Raw genomic sequence first — 14905 nt, forward strand, 5'->3', positions numbered from 1 at the left:
CACTGCCGCTTAAGCGCAAGTCCGACGACGCGGAGGACGAATCATACGATGACGATATGGTGCGTAAAATTCCGGAAAATATCTACACCAGCCCCGCCGTTCTCACCTTACATTCTGCAGGTGTCTCATTCGTCGAAACGGTCGCGTTCGAGCTCTTATCGATCATCAGCGCCGCGGCCCCCAAGTTCGCTGAGCGCACACTCGTGTCCAGCCTGTGATGCGTCTTTCTCCACGCGGCAGGGCCTGCGCCAGCACGCGCAGAGCCCATCATCTAACGACGCGTGTCGGACAGCCGTGGAATACGAATGCGAAGCATGATGCATGGTCCGTAGCCGCTCTGCCGACGTCATTCCTCTCGTGCCACTATACCCCCGCATGGCACGGCATTGCATAGCATGGATACTTCAGCATGACAGACCCTGGCCTCCTACTATGCGTACGCCCGTATAATTGTACTATATACGCCGACTACCGCTACGACACTGCGTGTTCGAATCGCTTATAATTCATCAAATTATTACTCCACTACCTCCGCTGTCGCTGTACGGCCCTGTAATAGTACCGATGTGTTTATACATACAACAGCCCTTTCTCGGGCGGTCTCATGGCCATTAGTGCTCGGTTCTGCGTTCTGCGCGGTTAGCGATATCGATTGCACGATGGTCAGCGTTATGGAAGTCGAAGATGAGAACGTCGTGCGTGCTATGGCCGCGGACCTCGCGCAGTGCTAACGACGGCGATCAGTCAAGGAAGGGTGTCAGCCTTGCGACACTTCCGATTAATTTTTGTTTGCACATGAAAGTCCTGTGAATTGCAACGCCTAAATTGGCACGCCATTGCGCTGGCGAGCCGGGCTCGTCGTCTTGGATGCGTTCTCAGCGCTACATCCCCACACGCTCGCCTTCCTTCACCGTATATCCGGTTACTTTTCAGTCGGGAGAACGATACGAATATGTCATGGGCTCTGACGAGGCACGTTGGTGGCAGCGACCTAAGCGGTTTCAGAGTGGGTAGCGCTGTCGTTGATCACTATGATGATGCCCTGGGCGGCGCGCTCTCATGGGCAGTGAGACGCCACTGGTCTTGTTCTCCCGTCAACCACGTTGACCCTGGCATTTTCGCTCCAATTTTCTCATCACATCAATTTTTTTTCGTTGCGGTCTGTGGCAGTGACATACATCTGCCTGCCGGAACGAATGGCCGAGGCCTCCCCACAGCTCACGAGGTTCGCAGGACTCTCACAGCGTATACGGGCGCGCTAGTAGGCCGGGCTAGCATGTTCCTCGCCCTGTCTTTAGCTTGCATTCCACCGTTCCGAACGGAGGTTCGCACACAGCTTTCGCTCTCCGTCCCAGTCCGTCTCAGGCTTATCGGTGGGCATCGTTCTCAGGCTCACCACTAAACTAATTCATGATCATCGTCTCTGTCTCCGCACCCGCCGCACCGCTAATGCCATTCCATCCGCGGCGGAGTTCACGTTCGTTTCAGGACAAATCAGCTCGAGTGCGGCACGCGCACGGACTCCAACTCCCAGCCTCCAGCTCGCAACGGCATCAGCGTGGCAGGAAGGTTGCGGTCCAGGCCAGGCACCCATGCGCCGCAGTGTGTGTTTGTTGACGTCGACGGAGCGTCACCGCAGAACAAAGGGTGTTGCAGCGCGATCTCACCGGTTTATAGTTCGTCTCGCACGAGAGGGTTTGCGATTCCATGCAGGCTCAGCGGGGAACTCACGCCGGACGATCCTTTGGAAACGGATGAGAGTTTCATTTGTTGCGGTGCGCTGGTTGCGCAGTCGCCCGGTTTTGGACACAAAGTCGGTGCTAAGAACTGATAAGACGATAGACGTGGCGGAGTCGGTTGAGATACGATACGATCAGTATTCACTCGCTATATGCCAATTGGCAAAGTAAAGATTCCAGTTCGTCGCGCGCATGATCAACAACAATGCGAGCAAAACGCAATCGAGGCTCCCCCGCTCAAGACAACGCCCCTGCGAATGTTGAATAATGCCTCGCGCGTAGTGTCTCAGCGTACTCGACTCCAGCCTCCAACGCGTTATGAACCTGTGAAGCAGCGACGGCCTTTTAGAGTGGGATTACGGCTACCGGCCCGTATCACGTGCATTTCAGCGGACATCCTACCGCATCCTTGCGGCGGGGCACGCCTTCTGCAGAGCAGTTTCATGAGCTGGGAACGAATGTGGAGCGCGCCAAACATGGACGCGCACGCCGTGTGGTTCATAACAAACACTATATCGCATTCTGAAGACGCTTCATTACACTCAGAGCTTCTACTAGCCGCATGCATCGAATTGCAGAAGGTGAGCGCTTGAGCTTGAATGAACCTCCTTGCATGATCATTGCCGCTCGAACCCTTGACGTCGACTGACTTCCGAGCGGAACCACAACCGGGATGCCGCCCGGTCACATCGACAGCGACTTAGCTGATTTGTTGCTGTGATTTTTGCGATGATGATGATTTGGATTTGTCCTGTTCGCGATAGGTCATGTCAACTGATTTCCCCCGTGGGCCACCGGTGGATCACGCACAACTGACGCGGTGGCCCCGATGTGAACCGCATCCATCGATGCCCAGTGCACTGGGCCAACGCGACATGATGGCCCTTGTACGAGTGAAGCGCAGCATCGCCTGATGGCAACTGGCATATCTGAACCCTGACACAGGCCCGTGATTCAAATCATGATAGTGGAGCCGATGAGCTTGCGAACACTGCGAAGGTGGTTCGGTCGGGAGCTGTGTCATCGAAGACCAGGTCGGAATCCCACAGCATGTAATTCAGACGCTGCATGAACAATCGCTCGTGCGGTGAGGCTCCCAAGCGAGGCAAATTCTCCCTTGCCGACGACGTGCTGCAACGTGTCGCGTAAGAAAAAGACTTCGGTCAATCTTCAGTCATATAATGTAAGAAGCCACCAGTGCCGCCCATCGCTTAATTCTGCACGATGACTGCACGAGGATCGGGGTTATTACGAGGTGAACGTGTTCAGCGTTCGACCACGCATCACGATCGGATCGTGCCCCTCGAGAATAGGCGCACAACCCCGCATGCCGTACTACGGTGATCTGGTGACTCAATATTTCGAATTGTGACTGCCATCCATACCTAGTTCCATGCAGTGAAGCGTTTTGCAGACGACTAGATACCGTACGGACGCTTTTCTTCTATGAATGCTATCTATGAATTTATACCCTCATTTCTGAAAATACTCTGGGAACGTCGAAGGCGAATGGCACTATACAGAAGGTAAACGCCGTCGCCTGCCCGCAAGAGCTTGTAAGGCTGTGGAACATCCCAGACGCTGTCAACCAGTATGTGTATGTGTCATTGCGGATATCCACGATCGGAGAATACCAAAGCGGCAACTGTCGACCGGAAGACGAGGTTCGCCTCGTTTGAAGCAACAAACCTACCGGCGGCGATCATGGATTTTGAGGGACCGGCCCGGTGATGTGCTTGTGCGTAGCCCAGCAAGCTGTGCGCTGGCGTACCCACGGTCCAATAATAACGCGCATGGCAGGCGTCACTGTGGCAGACGAGCTTCGGACCATGGTCGAGGGCGCATTCGCGGCGACGAATGGAAGAGAAGGCTGATAGGCCTGTATGTGTGAGAGCGGGCGGGCAGTGAGGCGACTGATATCTATCACATCAGCCACGGCCTTTCTGTTGAGCATCTGCAACCTAGATATCCGTATATTCACTTGAACCCCTGTCCGCAGATGTGAACCAGTTCCATCAAAGCCGACTTCCCCCGCATGTTCTTGAACAAGGACCCGGCCAGACAGTTCGTTTACCCACGATGGTCGATACGAATGCATGATCGCCGTTGGACGAGGCCATCGAGAGCAGTCGTGCGTTGTCCAGGCGCAGAGCCGTGCGGAGGCGATACGCTGATGCTCACACAAAGAGATGAGGTACAGCCATTCAGGCGCCAACCGGGACTGGGAAAGTCTCATGCAGACACACGCTCCCAGCGGTTACCGGCCCAAACCCACGACAGTCAAGGAGGAATGCGCGAGGAGGCGCTACGCGAAGTACTCTAAGAGCACATGAATTCCTGAGGTCGATAATTGGGGAATTGTAACCTGAGAAGTATTGCCCGAGTTCGTCGACTTGCTACGCGGTAAATCGTTTACGTTCGTGTCAGGCCCAGAGACATAACGGGTTATCACCGTGCAGTCGGCACCGCGACGACAATGGGATGAGCAAGAGACATGAGACCTTGAGCCTTACGAAGCTCCCCATACAACAGCCATGAGAATCCTAGACGGAAGATTGAGGTGGCCGAGCGCTCGCCCATGCACGCCAGGGAAAAGCCACTGAGAGGCGCCAGCCGTTGGAATGACTACGCGCATTTGCTTGCAATCATTGCGAGAGGCCGGAGCTTGCTGAGCGCTGCATGGAAGGGCCGGTCGTGCGAAGCTCTGAGAAGGCATGCGCGGGAGCGCTCTGCGCACATCGCGGAGCTTCGCGACGAGCGCTGTGCGCGTGAGACGAACGAAGCTCCAGAGGCGGCGAGGTTGAGGAGCTGGGTGGAAACCGTATACACGACATGCAGCGACCGCGCAAAGGCTGTCGTGTTCAGTGCATAGCAGCTGACAGCCTCCCACACTTCATCATCGGACGCGCAACGTGCTGTTCCCATCCGTGAGCAGCGGTCGGCCTAACAGGGAGCAGCGATTTCCTAGTGTGCTCCACCGGACCCGAAGAGAATTGAGATACAAGGCAACGGAGATGAACAGTCAGTCGGAGGACACCAGAAGGGTTGGATGAAGCGGACAGACTCCGTTGTCTTCCCATGTCTGCTGGAGCTCCATGGTGTTTGTTATTGCCCTGTTTGTACTTCGTGTACACGGCGCTATAGACTCGTTAAAGCTCTAGCCAAGCCCGTTCGAGCCGTTCCCAGACGATAGCGCTGCGCCCCTTGGCCAATGCGACAAACCTTGTTTCAGGGTTCAGAGCTGACTATAGTAGCGCGTCGGCTCCGGAGTCGATAAGCTCTGCGAAGAAGTCGACTCGAGGAGATCGGGCTCAATGGAATAGCGCAGCTGCACATCCGTGAGATTGAAATGAATGGCTCGCCAGAGACTACGCCTTTGCAGGTTAGTACTGAGGAGGCTCAAGCCTGAAGCGCATGCTAGAGTCGGCACTGGTCAGCTGCGATGGTCATGGCGATGTAACATGGGAAGAAGGAATGCAGGGAGTGGGTCGTTCCGCCTTGATGTGGCTAACATCCGCCACCATACGTACATCAGGAAGATGAAGTGCTGAATAACTACACTGTGATGTTCCTGATATCTGTGCATCTATGCATTCGGGTCAGCGGGTATAGCAAGCTCCGGGCTTGCCTCTAAGGACACGGTGGTATTGCCACCGAAGCGTGGAATGCTTGATCGCGGTTTGAGTGCAGTAGCTACTGCCTTTGACGACTTTTGAGCGTGGCGGTGATATTGTGATTCATAATAAGTGTGCGTTATATGTTCGAGAAGCCATAGCAAAAGATGAGCCCGTAATACATGGTTGCGGTGACTTGTGACCGTCTTTTGAAAACCGGCTCGAATAGTGTTGAATCTTGTCCGTTGCGTATAGCTCTACCGAAATGATAGTCTTCCATTTCGTCACTCATGAATTCTTCACGTAAAAGCCGAGCATGCATAATATACGACAGGGGCGTGAAGATGGAATACTGAAACGAGTGAACAGCGCTGTGGCTGAAGAGGACCTGGCAGGAGCACGCGCACGGGCGCGCTATATGCAAGCGAGTACCGCAGCGGTGCTGCACGTTTGAGTACCGCATAGATCACCGTACAAAATCGTTTGGCAGTCTTCAACGTCTCCTCTCTGCGCCCATCATCTTCATCGCTTTGCTCGAAAACAGCGAGAAATCTCACAATTTTTCTCCACCGCGCTTCATCTCCGTCCTAGTGCGAACCCTCGGACAAAGCATGCGTTCATCGCCTCCGCTTCATAAAAGGAATCCGCATCATTACACTATCGGAAAATGCTTCGCTTCGCGCAGAGATGGGCTCGTTCGCTCGGCCGGGGTCCATACCTAGATGCACGGAAGCGATTGTAGGACGTGGCTGATGCGAAGCTGAGGCGTGGCTGCAGTGTGGCGGAAGTACACGGGACGGCCAGCTCCGCCAAGTCGGAATTGGGGAACCACCACGCCCCGACTAGGATATCGTTCGCGTAGCTTTCCCATCGCTCCCATCGCTCCTTCCTGCTACACATCACCATCATGGCCGGCTCCTGCTGTGGCGGACGAGCTGAGGCAGGCGCGATTGACAATCAGACGGTTTTTAGGAACGCAGACACCGAAATCTCCCAGAATCGGTGTCATTCTGAGCAGTCTGAGTTACAGCAGATCGATTCTTGCTGTGCTGGAAACACCTGCGGTTGCGATGGTGAGTTGGGATGTCGCGCCCAATACTGCTGAAAACATGATTCGTATGTCGCGACTGAACACGGCGATCGCTCTGGTTAGATTCCTGCTTGGATCAGCTTGCAAGGGCTATCTGTGCCAATGATGCTGGTCACATTCACGATCATGATGACAAGAGCGAAGCACTGAACGACTTTGTGAGCGATTGCACTACCTGCTGCGGGTATTCGGAGCAGAAGGACCACAATGGTAAGCACTGTGGCCTTTCGAGTCCTTTTTATCATTGACCGACACTTCTCGATTCAGATTCCCATATTTCGTCCGAAACTACTTCGCAACACGATGAACACCAGCACAAGATCGCTGAAGGAAGTCCCATTATCGCTCACGTCCATACCAAGGACGATGCTTGTGCGCATATAGGCCTGCGGAGGCGACATGCCAACCGCACCGGCCCCGAAGCGACTCAGGCCGACCTCCCTACTGAGGCATGTGGCCAGCACAAGTCGTTCGCTCGCAAGCGCTATCAAGACACGCTCGCTGCGTTCGGGTGCATCTGCAAGGCCATGCTCGCCCACGGCTTGCAATCCTGCTGCACCACCCAGCACACGCATAAGAGCCGCTCGACTTCTCGACTCGCACGTTCATCGCGCTCCCAGTATGCGTCTTCTATCGCTTCAATCAAGAGCCGTCGTTCCGTGGACTCTTGCTGCAAGGACAGTCATTGCGGCGAATGCGACGAGAAAGGATGCAAAGATAACACGGCTCTTCATTCTTGCTCCTCAATCGACTCGTGCTGCAGGAGTGGACACGATACATCCCACGAATGTGCGGACAGTTGCGGGGAGAAACACGCTAGTACCATCGCAGGCATCGAAGCGACAACGCTGGAGGAAGGACTTGGCGTCCCGAACGAGCACGCAGTGCTCGCTATCCGCGGGATGACATGCACAGGCTGCGAGAACAAAGTCATCCACGTCCTGCGCGCGATCCCCGCAATCTGCAATATCAAGACGAGCCTCGTGCTCTGCCGCGCCGAGTTCGATTTCGATAACAGTGCAGCGGAGCTGCAAGCCCTTGTGCAGCTGATCGAGAAGCGTACAGGGTTTTCGGTGGAGAACGTCGGTGCGGGTTCGACACGGGCGCTGTGTCTGAGCGTGGACAAGTCGCAGTGCGGAGCCTTCGTGAAGATGCCTCTGCCGCATGGAGTTGAGAAGACCGTGCGGGCGGACAAGAACACTGTGAGGGTTGTCTACGACCCCCGAGCCATCGGAGCTCGTGACATCATCGCGTGCTACTCTGCCTTCTCCCCGCTGCTCGCTCCGGAGCCCCGCGATCCTGGCATCATCGCCGGTGTTAAGCATATCCGGACGCTTACCGCGCGTACCGTGAGCTCCGCCCTTCTCACCATCCCGGTGCTCATCATGGCGTGGGCGCCACTTCCTGCGCATCCGCGCGCGTACGCGGTCGCGTCACTGGTGCTGGCGACCGTCGTGCAGACGGCAATCACAGGTCCGGTGTATTTCGGCGCGTTCAAGAGCTTGTTTTTCTCGCGGATCGTGGAGACGGATCTACTGATCGTGCTCAGCACGACGGCTGCTTACGTATACTCCGTCGTCGCATTCGCGTTTGAGATGATGGGACGTTCGCTTGCGTCCGGCGAATTCTTCGAGACCAGCACGCTGTTGGTGACGCTTATAATGCTCGGCCAGCTGGTCAGCGCGTTCGCACGCCAGAGGGCTATTGAAGCTATCTCCATCCGCTCTCTGCAGCAGAACATCACGACGTTGGTCTATGCCGATGGAAAGGAGGAGGACGTAGATGCGCGTATTTTGCACTATGGCGACCTCTTCAAGGTGCTGCCTGACTCGGCTATCATTACGGACGGGATCGTGCGCTCTGGGAACAGCGAGGTCGACGAATCGATGATGACAGGCGAGTCCCGTCCCGTCGAGAAGACGGCCGGTAGCAATGTCATTGCGGGCACGCTGAACGGATCCGGCATTCTGTACATCGAGGTTGAGCGTCTGCCCGGGGATAACACCATCAGCGACATAGCAGAAATGGTGGACGACGCACGATTCTCGCGTGCGAAGGTGCAAGCGACCGTTGACCGCATCTGCGGCTGGTTCGTGCCCGTCGTACTCTCCATCGCGATCGTCACGTTCCTTGTCTGGCTCGCGGTTGGACTTGCGGTGCGCAAGCGATCCGGGGGCGAGGCTGCCGTGACGGCGTTGACGTACGCAATTGCTGTGCTGGCTATTTCCTGCCCGTGTGCGATAGGTCTGGCTGTGCCGATGGTTATATTGATTGCTGGCGGAGTGGCCGCTAAGCAGGGCCTTGTGTTCAAGGCTGCAACGACTATCGAATCTGCGCGGAAGATCACACATGTTGTGTTTGACAAGACGGGAACCTTGACTCAAGGAAGTCTCTCGTTCATGACCAGTGAGATCTGCGATGTCCCCGGCATGGACGTGGGTTCTGCTGTGGTTGAGTTGGCCAAGTCCAGCAGGCACCCTGTTGCACGTGCCGTAGTTGAGCATCTTGTGGCCTCTGGGGTGCTTGGAGCCGTTCAAATGAACGATGTCGAGATAGTTACAGGCCAAGGTATTCAGGGCAAGTTGTCTGGTGCGATGCTGCGCGGAGGCAGCGCTCGCTGGCTGGAGGTCGAGCAGCATTCGCTTGTGCTTCCTCTACTTCTCAAGGGCCTGACGACGTTTTGCGTGACTTACGACGGCCAACTGATTGCCGCATTTGGCCTTGAAGATGCCCTTCGTCCCGAGGCCCGTCTGGTGATGGACAAGCTCAGGCTTCGTAATATCAATGTGTCTATCCTCAGTGGCGATCACCTATCTGCAGTGGAGAAGGTCGCATCGGCGTTGGAAGTGCCTGCAGAACGGGTGAAGGCTGGGTGCATGCCCGCAGACAAGCAAGCCTACATCAAGGAGCTCACGCGCAAGGGAGAGAAGGTGCTTTTCTGTGGCGACGGGACGAACGACGCAGTCGCCCTTGCACAGGCTGACATCGGCGTGCACTTGCACACCGAAGGAGGCTCTGGCTTCGCGGCATCCAGCGCGGCAGACGTGGTGCTCCTTCACCCGTCGCTTGACGGTATACTTGCTTTGTTCCAGCTTTCAGAGGCGGTGAATCGGAGGATCATGCTGAACTTCGCGTGGTCGGCCGTGTATAACCTGGTCGCCATCCTGTTTGCTGCGGGTGCTTTCGTCAACGCGCGCATCGCACCTGCGTATGCCGGTCTTGGCGAGGTTGTCAGCGTGTTGCCCGTGGTGCTAGTCGCTGTGCAGTTGAAGTGGTTCAAGCCGGCTGAGTGCTGAGAGATGAGTCGGTGAAGACGGTCACGTACGACTCTCAATTCTTTCCTGGTCAGCGATAGACAGTCTTCTGTGAGGTGAAATAGAAATAATTAACATGTATTGAATTTCTGTGTTTGTTATGTATGATATGACGAGCAAGGGAGAATCATATCCGTTTGTTTTGCTGCAATGAAGTTCGTTCGCTGAAGGTCACTAAGTCATTGAGTTGCCTTTCTCGGCATGTAGCGGTGGCGTGCGCAGGGTGGCACAGCCACCGCACCTATGAACGAACTCCACAAACTAATCATGAAACGGCGACTGTCCTCACGACGATATACTACTGTCTTAGCAAAAACTGGCTTATTATATTCGCGCGTTGATGCGTTCTCGAGCAGCGCATCTGATCCCTGAGCAAGGCGTATCGTCGTCCGGCAATACTCCATCATCATGGCCATCACTCTACAACTGGGTCATCGAGGTCTGGCCAATCGAGAACAGAGCACCTGTGCAACGTGGAGGATTTTATCTCTCTGACGCGCATGGTGAGTCGTGTCTGCCTTATTGTAGCAGATGCGTGTCAAATCTCATAATTACCACTGCCAGAAATATTCCGGTTCACATTGTACTGGACGCTGATATTTTACATGCCCGCATATATCCTGTGTGGTATATATGCGTTCTTTAACGTCTCCTTCCCGCCTAAACGAGAGAACCGAGAAACATATCGTGCGCGACCGACGTTTAACCTCCCGTTCACATCCTTCGGTGCCGCCCCGACGATCACAGTCAACGAAATTCCAATGACACCGCGCTCTATGATTCCTCCTGACCAGAACCGCCCACTTGATGCCGATGCGATGGCTGCGCTTGCACACTACCGCGCGCGCTTGAAGCCCAACGAGCGGAGGTCTCGCCTGACTTTTGCCTTTCTCATCTTCATCACATTCACCGCGCTATCACTCGCTGGGGCTGTGATAGGCTCGGCAATCGTCGGATACGTCCTTGCCGGTGTTTACAAGGCTGGCCACTTCAATATGACTACGTGAGGAGAACGTTGGATTCCTAGTGCTCGTTCCATATGCTGACTGCTGTTGGTTCGCAGGTGGATGCCGTTTCTCGCAGGCCTGCTGCAAACGCTCGTGGGTTTCCTTGGGTGCGCCAGTCCTCTGACATGTCCATCCGTTCGTGCTACTAACAATGTATGCAGATTATGGCCCACAATCGTGGACATCATATAAACATGTTCTTGATCAGCCATCTGCACTCACAATCGGGTATATGCTCTGACTTTAGATACCTCCTCTCGCTGCTTATACCCTCGCCGGTTGCGTATTGTAAATTTCTAATGTTTATGTATAGCGATAGAACTAGATTTTCGCGAGAGCAGTGGACGATCGACGAGGAATGTCTAGCGCGGGAGACAGTCAAGGAGAAAGACTGCCGGTTTCAGCAAGCATCTCATTTTTGAGAATGTGCGCAAATATCAAATCAAATGGTTGCATGAACATAAGCCATTGAACACTGTTCCCATTGAATACTGTTTAGTCACAGTACACTTGCTTTCAAGATCTATATCACAATACTCATGACGGTGAGCTGTTCTTTGAGCTAGTCGCAGAACGTGATTGCAAGATTTTCCTACAACGGTGTCAGTCTGAAGAATGCTCATATCGTTTCGCAACTGGCTCACGTTATTAGCAGAGCACCCAACTTGTACCCAAGTGTCGCCGGAATGGTGGAAGGCGGTGCCGCAGTCCGCGCTCTTGCCTGAGGACAGATCGTATGTGGAATCTCAGGTCCCAGAAAATGTTAATATAGTCACTCACAGTCTGCTCCAGCACCGTCACAGCCGCCGTAGTAGCTGAAGCCTCCGTTGTAAGGACGAAAGAATCAACGACGAAATACGATGCTCCTTACCCAAAGCCGCTGGTCACATGGAACTCATGCCTATCATACAAAGGTCCGCGTCAGTGCCCGAACGTTTGATTCGGGAATTCCAGCGTCACTGACGGATAGACCAAGGATATATCGGTACTGCTCCTCCCATTCTCGAGCGTCGTCTCGACCAGCGTACAGCCCTCTCCATTATTGCCGCAGTTACCTTCCGGCCAACACTTGAAGTGAGCGACACATGGCTGGGTATGAAAATATGCTTACCGGTCTGAAGATAGCTATGCACAATTGCATCCGTTATTTCAAAGAGCATTTAAGCGCATACTAGGCGGCTTACGCAATAGCACCGATGAGCGGTCCGTTGCTGGTATAGGCACCGCCGGTAGATAAGACAGCCCCGTTTTCCGCCCTCAGGTACGGCTACATGAGTAGAGTGTCACTGTTTGCTCGCTCAAGATATGCATGTTAGCTGACAGTGCCATAACCGCATCTGTGGAGTGAAAGGCCATCAGCAAGCAATATCAAGATCCCCATAGCTGCCGCTGACCTATTTGTGAAGGTAACGGTGTGCGTCTCAGCATTGGCTGGTATCAATCCTATAGCGACTGTAAGAAAAGCAGCGACCACGTTGAAGAACATAGCGGGATTCGTGGCGATAGGTGCGCTGCGATATCTGCAACGACGATTGAACCTTCAGAAACTTGGGTTGCTACCCAGCTTTTATAAACAGGATCAGAACGATTAGGTCACCCGGCAACGGCAACCTTCCAGATCGGCGGGTGTGTAACGTGCAATGGCACTGCGTGGTCGTTTTTTTAATTGAGGTAGGGCGATTTCCAAAATAATCCAGTGGCATCGGTTATATATTCGTATGTCGCGATGGATCGTGACTGACGTGCTAAAGATGGCTTGAATCAGACAAATTGCATCCGGACGACTCGTTAGGGAGCATGGATGCACATTGACGGCCAAGTGTAAGAGTCACTCTCGCGGCTACTTAGGCGTTCTGCTTCCTAACGTTCGGCAGTATCATTATTCAAAAGCGCTTCTGTATTACCTTCGCAACACAGCACCCTTGAGGAAGCACTGTGGACTTTCTCGACATGCGGATTTCAAAAAGCTTGCTCTACATTTAGTCAAATTTGACGGAAAGTAGCGCCGTAGACAGCATGCAGGTCGACACGACTTCTCGAGTCGGAAAAGCATTGTAGATTTGTGCGATAAGCTGAATATCGCCGACAGACTAGTACATATCTTGCCAGGAAGCCGAGGTCAAGGGGGATAGCAGCTTTTATCGAATACAAGGTGACCACGTACGATCATATATGACGTCTTGCATATGCTTTTGCATTCATCATGAGATGTATCACCGGTGCTGCCATCACGCACTTTGTCATTCTCCGCCTTCAGCTGACTTCTTGCAGCAGTTGGGCATCGGTGAGAGCAGAGATGACATCCTTGACGTTTACTAAGCGTCGTTTCTATAGGGCTCAAGATCAGCATCTGTGAGGCTCATAACCTTTCGAATTGCATCGACGAGAACACCATGCGATCCCGGCCTTTGTATAGATTTTGGGCATCAAGGTATCGTTGAGTAAATGCGTGTACATTCGTTCGCAGGGATGCGTTCTTCTTGCTGAATATGTAGCACGCGCTGACACACCGAGCAGGGAGGGCCGAGAACACGAAATTTCGTGAGCATCAGCTTCTGCAGGATACTAATGATTTGACTGGCTGTCGCCGTATAGTAGTGTTGCACTACGTAACGACTTATACTAGCAGATGCCCACGTCGAGAGGATTGGTATAAACGGTCCAATTAGTCACAGAACAGAACCGCGAGATCCACCTTTGCAGGAAGTAAGATCATCTAGTCAAGTATAACAACGTCGCCACTCACATTATCACCAGCACAAGGGATGGCTGGATATACCCCGGCACCGCCACGGTATGCAGACGCGCAATCGGCAACAGTACCTAAGTAACATAAATTCGGCAGTATTCAGCGAGTCAGCACGAATGCTTGCGATATTACACTGACAGTCTGCACCATCGCCATCGCAGCCGTTGTAGAAGCTGCAAATGACAGGTCATTCTACTGTTCATTTCTCATTCATACCACTTACCCGTATCCGGTTGCTACGGAAAACACATGGCTACACATGAAACCAAAATTATTTCAGAGTCATTTGATAAATAGGAGAAGAGGAGACTTGCGGGGGAACGAGATCAATTATAGCGGAAGTGTCTCCATTCTGCAGTGTGAACTCGACGACAGTGCAATTATTTCCTTGGTCGTCGCAAGCACCTGCATTCACAAGGCTACTTCAGCAGCGGGACACGACCGTACATAGCCGTTACTCACCGGTCTGAAGATAACTGGACGCATAGGAAATACACCATCAGTTATCATCGCTCAAAGGTGCTGTACTGTCTGAGCGAGGGCGAACTCACGCGTAACCATCCACAAGGGGCCCATTGATTGTATACGCTTCTCCAGTGGACAACACAGTGCCATTTTGAGCCCGCAAATACGGCTGTGTAGAAGCACTTTAAAAGCATTCCAAGTTCAGGATGACTGTTGTACTTACAGTTCCAGATCCGCAACTAGAAGTGTGGCCCAGCATGTTAGTAGAGCGCAGACATCGTCGATGGCATACACTAACTCATTAACGAATGTCACCGTGTGAGACTCGGCGATGACGTGAATGAATGCCGAAGCAGCTATCACAAAGGCAATCAAAGGCTTTAAAGACATTGGAATGTGGATAATGAATTGTGAGTCCCTGGGAAGTAGAGGCAGGTGAGGCGGGGCAGGGACTTGAGACAGCCCAGGGCGATTTCATGAGCTGGTAATTATACAAACATCATGTGCGTCTATTACAGCGGTCGGGAGGATATTCCGGCAAGTGCGAGAAATAAAGGCACATCTGGGCAGCTGTCAGTGCCGCCTTTACGCTGATGGTGGCATTACTTGCATCATTCCGCGGCAGAGACTCCGTAAAAAGTGTCTGTCCATTCCGACGTATCGGATAAGCTGTGCTTGTAAGGTTTGATATTTATGTGGACACAGGCGTTTCCGAAGGTATGGTCGATTGATACATGATGTCATCCTTGTTCCGTTGGGCCGAGTGTCGCAATCAGCCTGCATATTCGACAAAATTTGAACGAAATGTCGCTGCATGTCTGAAACGGGTGACAGAATAGTGGTAAACGCACCCTCAGGCTGTCGAGAACAGACAACGAAGAACATAAATTTGCGTGATGCCAAGTCATCTCGACCGTTTTTAGTCCT

The 14905-nt window shown here is 53.4% G+C and overlaps 7 protein-coding genes across 7 annotated transcripts in view; 4 read left to right on the plus strand and 3 right to left on the minus strand.

Annotated features, from left to right (window-relative positions):
• Positions 1-610, plus strand: part of LAESUDRAFT_725003 (uncharacterized protein) — a 1130-nt gene extending 520 nt beyond the window's left edge. The window contains exons 2-3 of the mRNA XM_040908735.1: positions 1-59; positions 121-610. Coding sequence (XP_040765282.1) covers positions 1-59; positions 121-318 — 257 coding nt within the window. The 3' untranslated portion in view covers positions 319-610. The remainder of the gene's footprint in view (positions 60-120) is intronic.
• A 122-nt stretch (positions 611-732) lies between these two features.
• Positions 733-1497, plus strand: LAESUDRAFT_115087 (uncharacterized protein). The gene is made up of 2 exons (XM_040901223.1): positions 733-1324; positions 1391-1497. Exons 1-2 carry the CDS (start codon positions 953-955, stop codon positions 1400-1402), a joined length of 384 nt encoding a protein of 127 aa, XP_040765283.1. The 5' UTR covers positions 733-952; the 3' UTR covers positions 1403-1497.
• Positions 1498-3135: 1638 nt separating this feature from the next.
• On the minus strand, positions 3136-4169 carry LAESUDRAFT_115096 (uncharacterized protein). Its single transcript, XM_040901224.1, has one exon. The coding sequence runs from the start codon at positions 3973-3975 to the stop codon at positions 3442-3444; it is 534 nt and encodes a 177-aa protein (XP_040765284.1). The 5' UTR covers positions 3976-4169; the 3' UTR covers positions 3136-3441.
• A 1704-nt stretch (positions 4170-5873) lies between these two features.
• LAESUDRAFT_698877 (heavy metal translocatin) lies at positions 5874-9906 on the plus strand. The gene is made up of 3 exons (XM_040906360.1): positions 5874-6426; positions 6507-6653; positions 6711-9906. Exons 1-3 carry the CDS (start codon positions 6261-6263, stop codon positions 9737-9739), a joined length of 3342 nt encoding a protein of 1113 aa, XP_040765285.1. The 5' UTR covers positions 5874-6260; the 3' UTR covers positions 9740-9906.
• Positions 9907-10097: 191 nt separating this feature from the next.
• On the plus strand, positions 10098-10956 carry LAESUDRAFT_736450 (uncharacterized protein; the record flags this gene model as incomplete). Its single annotated transcript, XM_040910691.1, has 4 exons — positions 10098-10260; positions 10322-10760; positions 10821-10871; positions 10926-10956. The coding sequence occupies 4 exons, from the start codon at positions 10098-10100 to the stop codon at positions 10954-10956; spliced, it is 684 nt and encodes a 227-aa protein (XP_040765286.1).
• Positions 10957-11326: 370 nt separating this feature from the next.
• Positions 11327-12580, minus strand: LAESUDRAFT_773016 (uncharacterized protein; the record flags this gene model as incomplete). The annotated part of the gene is made up of 9 exons (XM_040913806.1): positions 12159-12580; positions 12086-12101; positions 11949-12031; positions 11876-11889; positions 11729-11819; positions 11636-11665; positions 11545-11579; positions 11409-11485; positions 11327-11356 (listed from the first exon to the last, which is right to left on the minus strand). The coding sequence occupies exons 1-9, from the start codon at positions 12248-12250 to the stop codon at positions 11327-11329; spliced, it is 468 nt and encodes a 155-aa protein (XP_040765287.1). The 5' UTR covers positions 12251-12580.
• A 691-nt stretch (positions 12581-13271) lies between these two features.
• On the minus strand, positions 13272-14620 carry LAESUDRAFT_115317 (uncharacterized protein). Its single transcript, XM_040901225.1, has 11 exons — positions 14589-14620; positions 14477-14540; positions 14277-14396; positions 14202-14217; positions 14065-14147; positions 13976-13989; positions 13828-13918; positions 13737-13766; positions 13652-13686; positions 13511-13587; positions 13272-13459 (listed from the first exon to the last, which is right to left on the minus strand). The coding sequence occupies exons 2-11, from the start codon at positions 14479-14481 to the stop codon at positions 13430-13432; spliced, it is 501 nt and encodes a 166-aa protein (XP_040765288.1). The 5' UTR covers positions 14482-14540; positions 14589-14620; the 3' UTR covers positions 13272-13429.
• Between the last annotated feature and the right edge of the window lie 285 nt (positions 14621-14905).

Source organism: Laetiporus sulphureus, assembly GCF_001632365.1.
Source record: "Laetiporus sulphureus 93-53 unplaced genomic scaffold LAESUscaffold_15, whole genome shotgun sequence".
NCBI lineage: Eukaryota > Fungi > Basidiomycota > Agaricomycetes > Polyporales > Laetiporaceae > Laetiporus > Laetiporus sulphureus.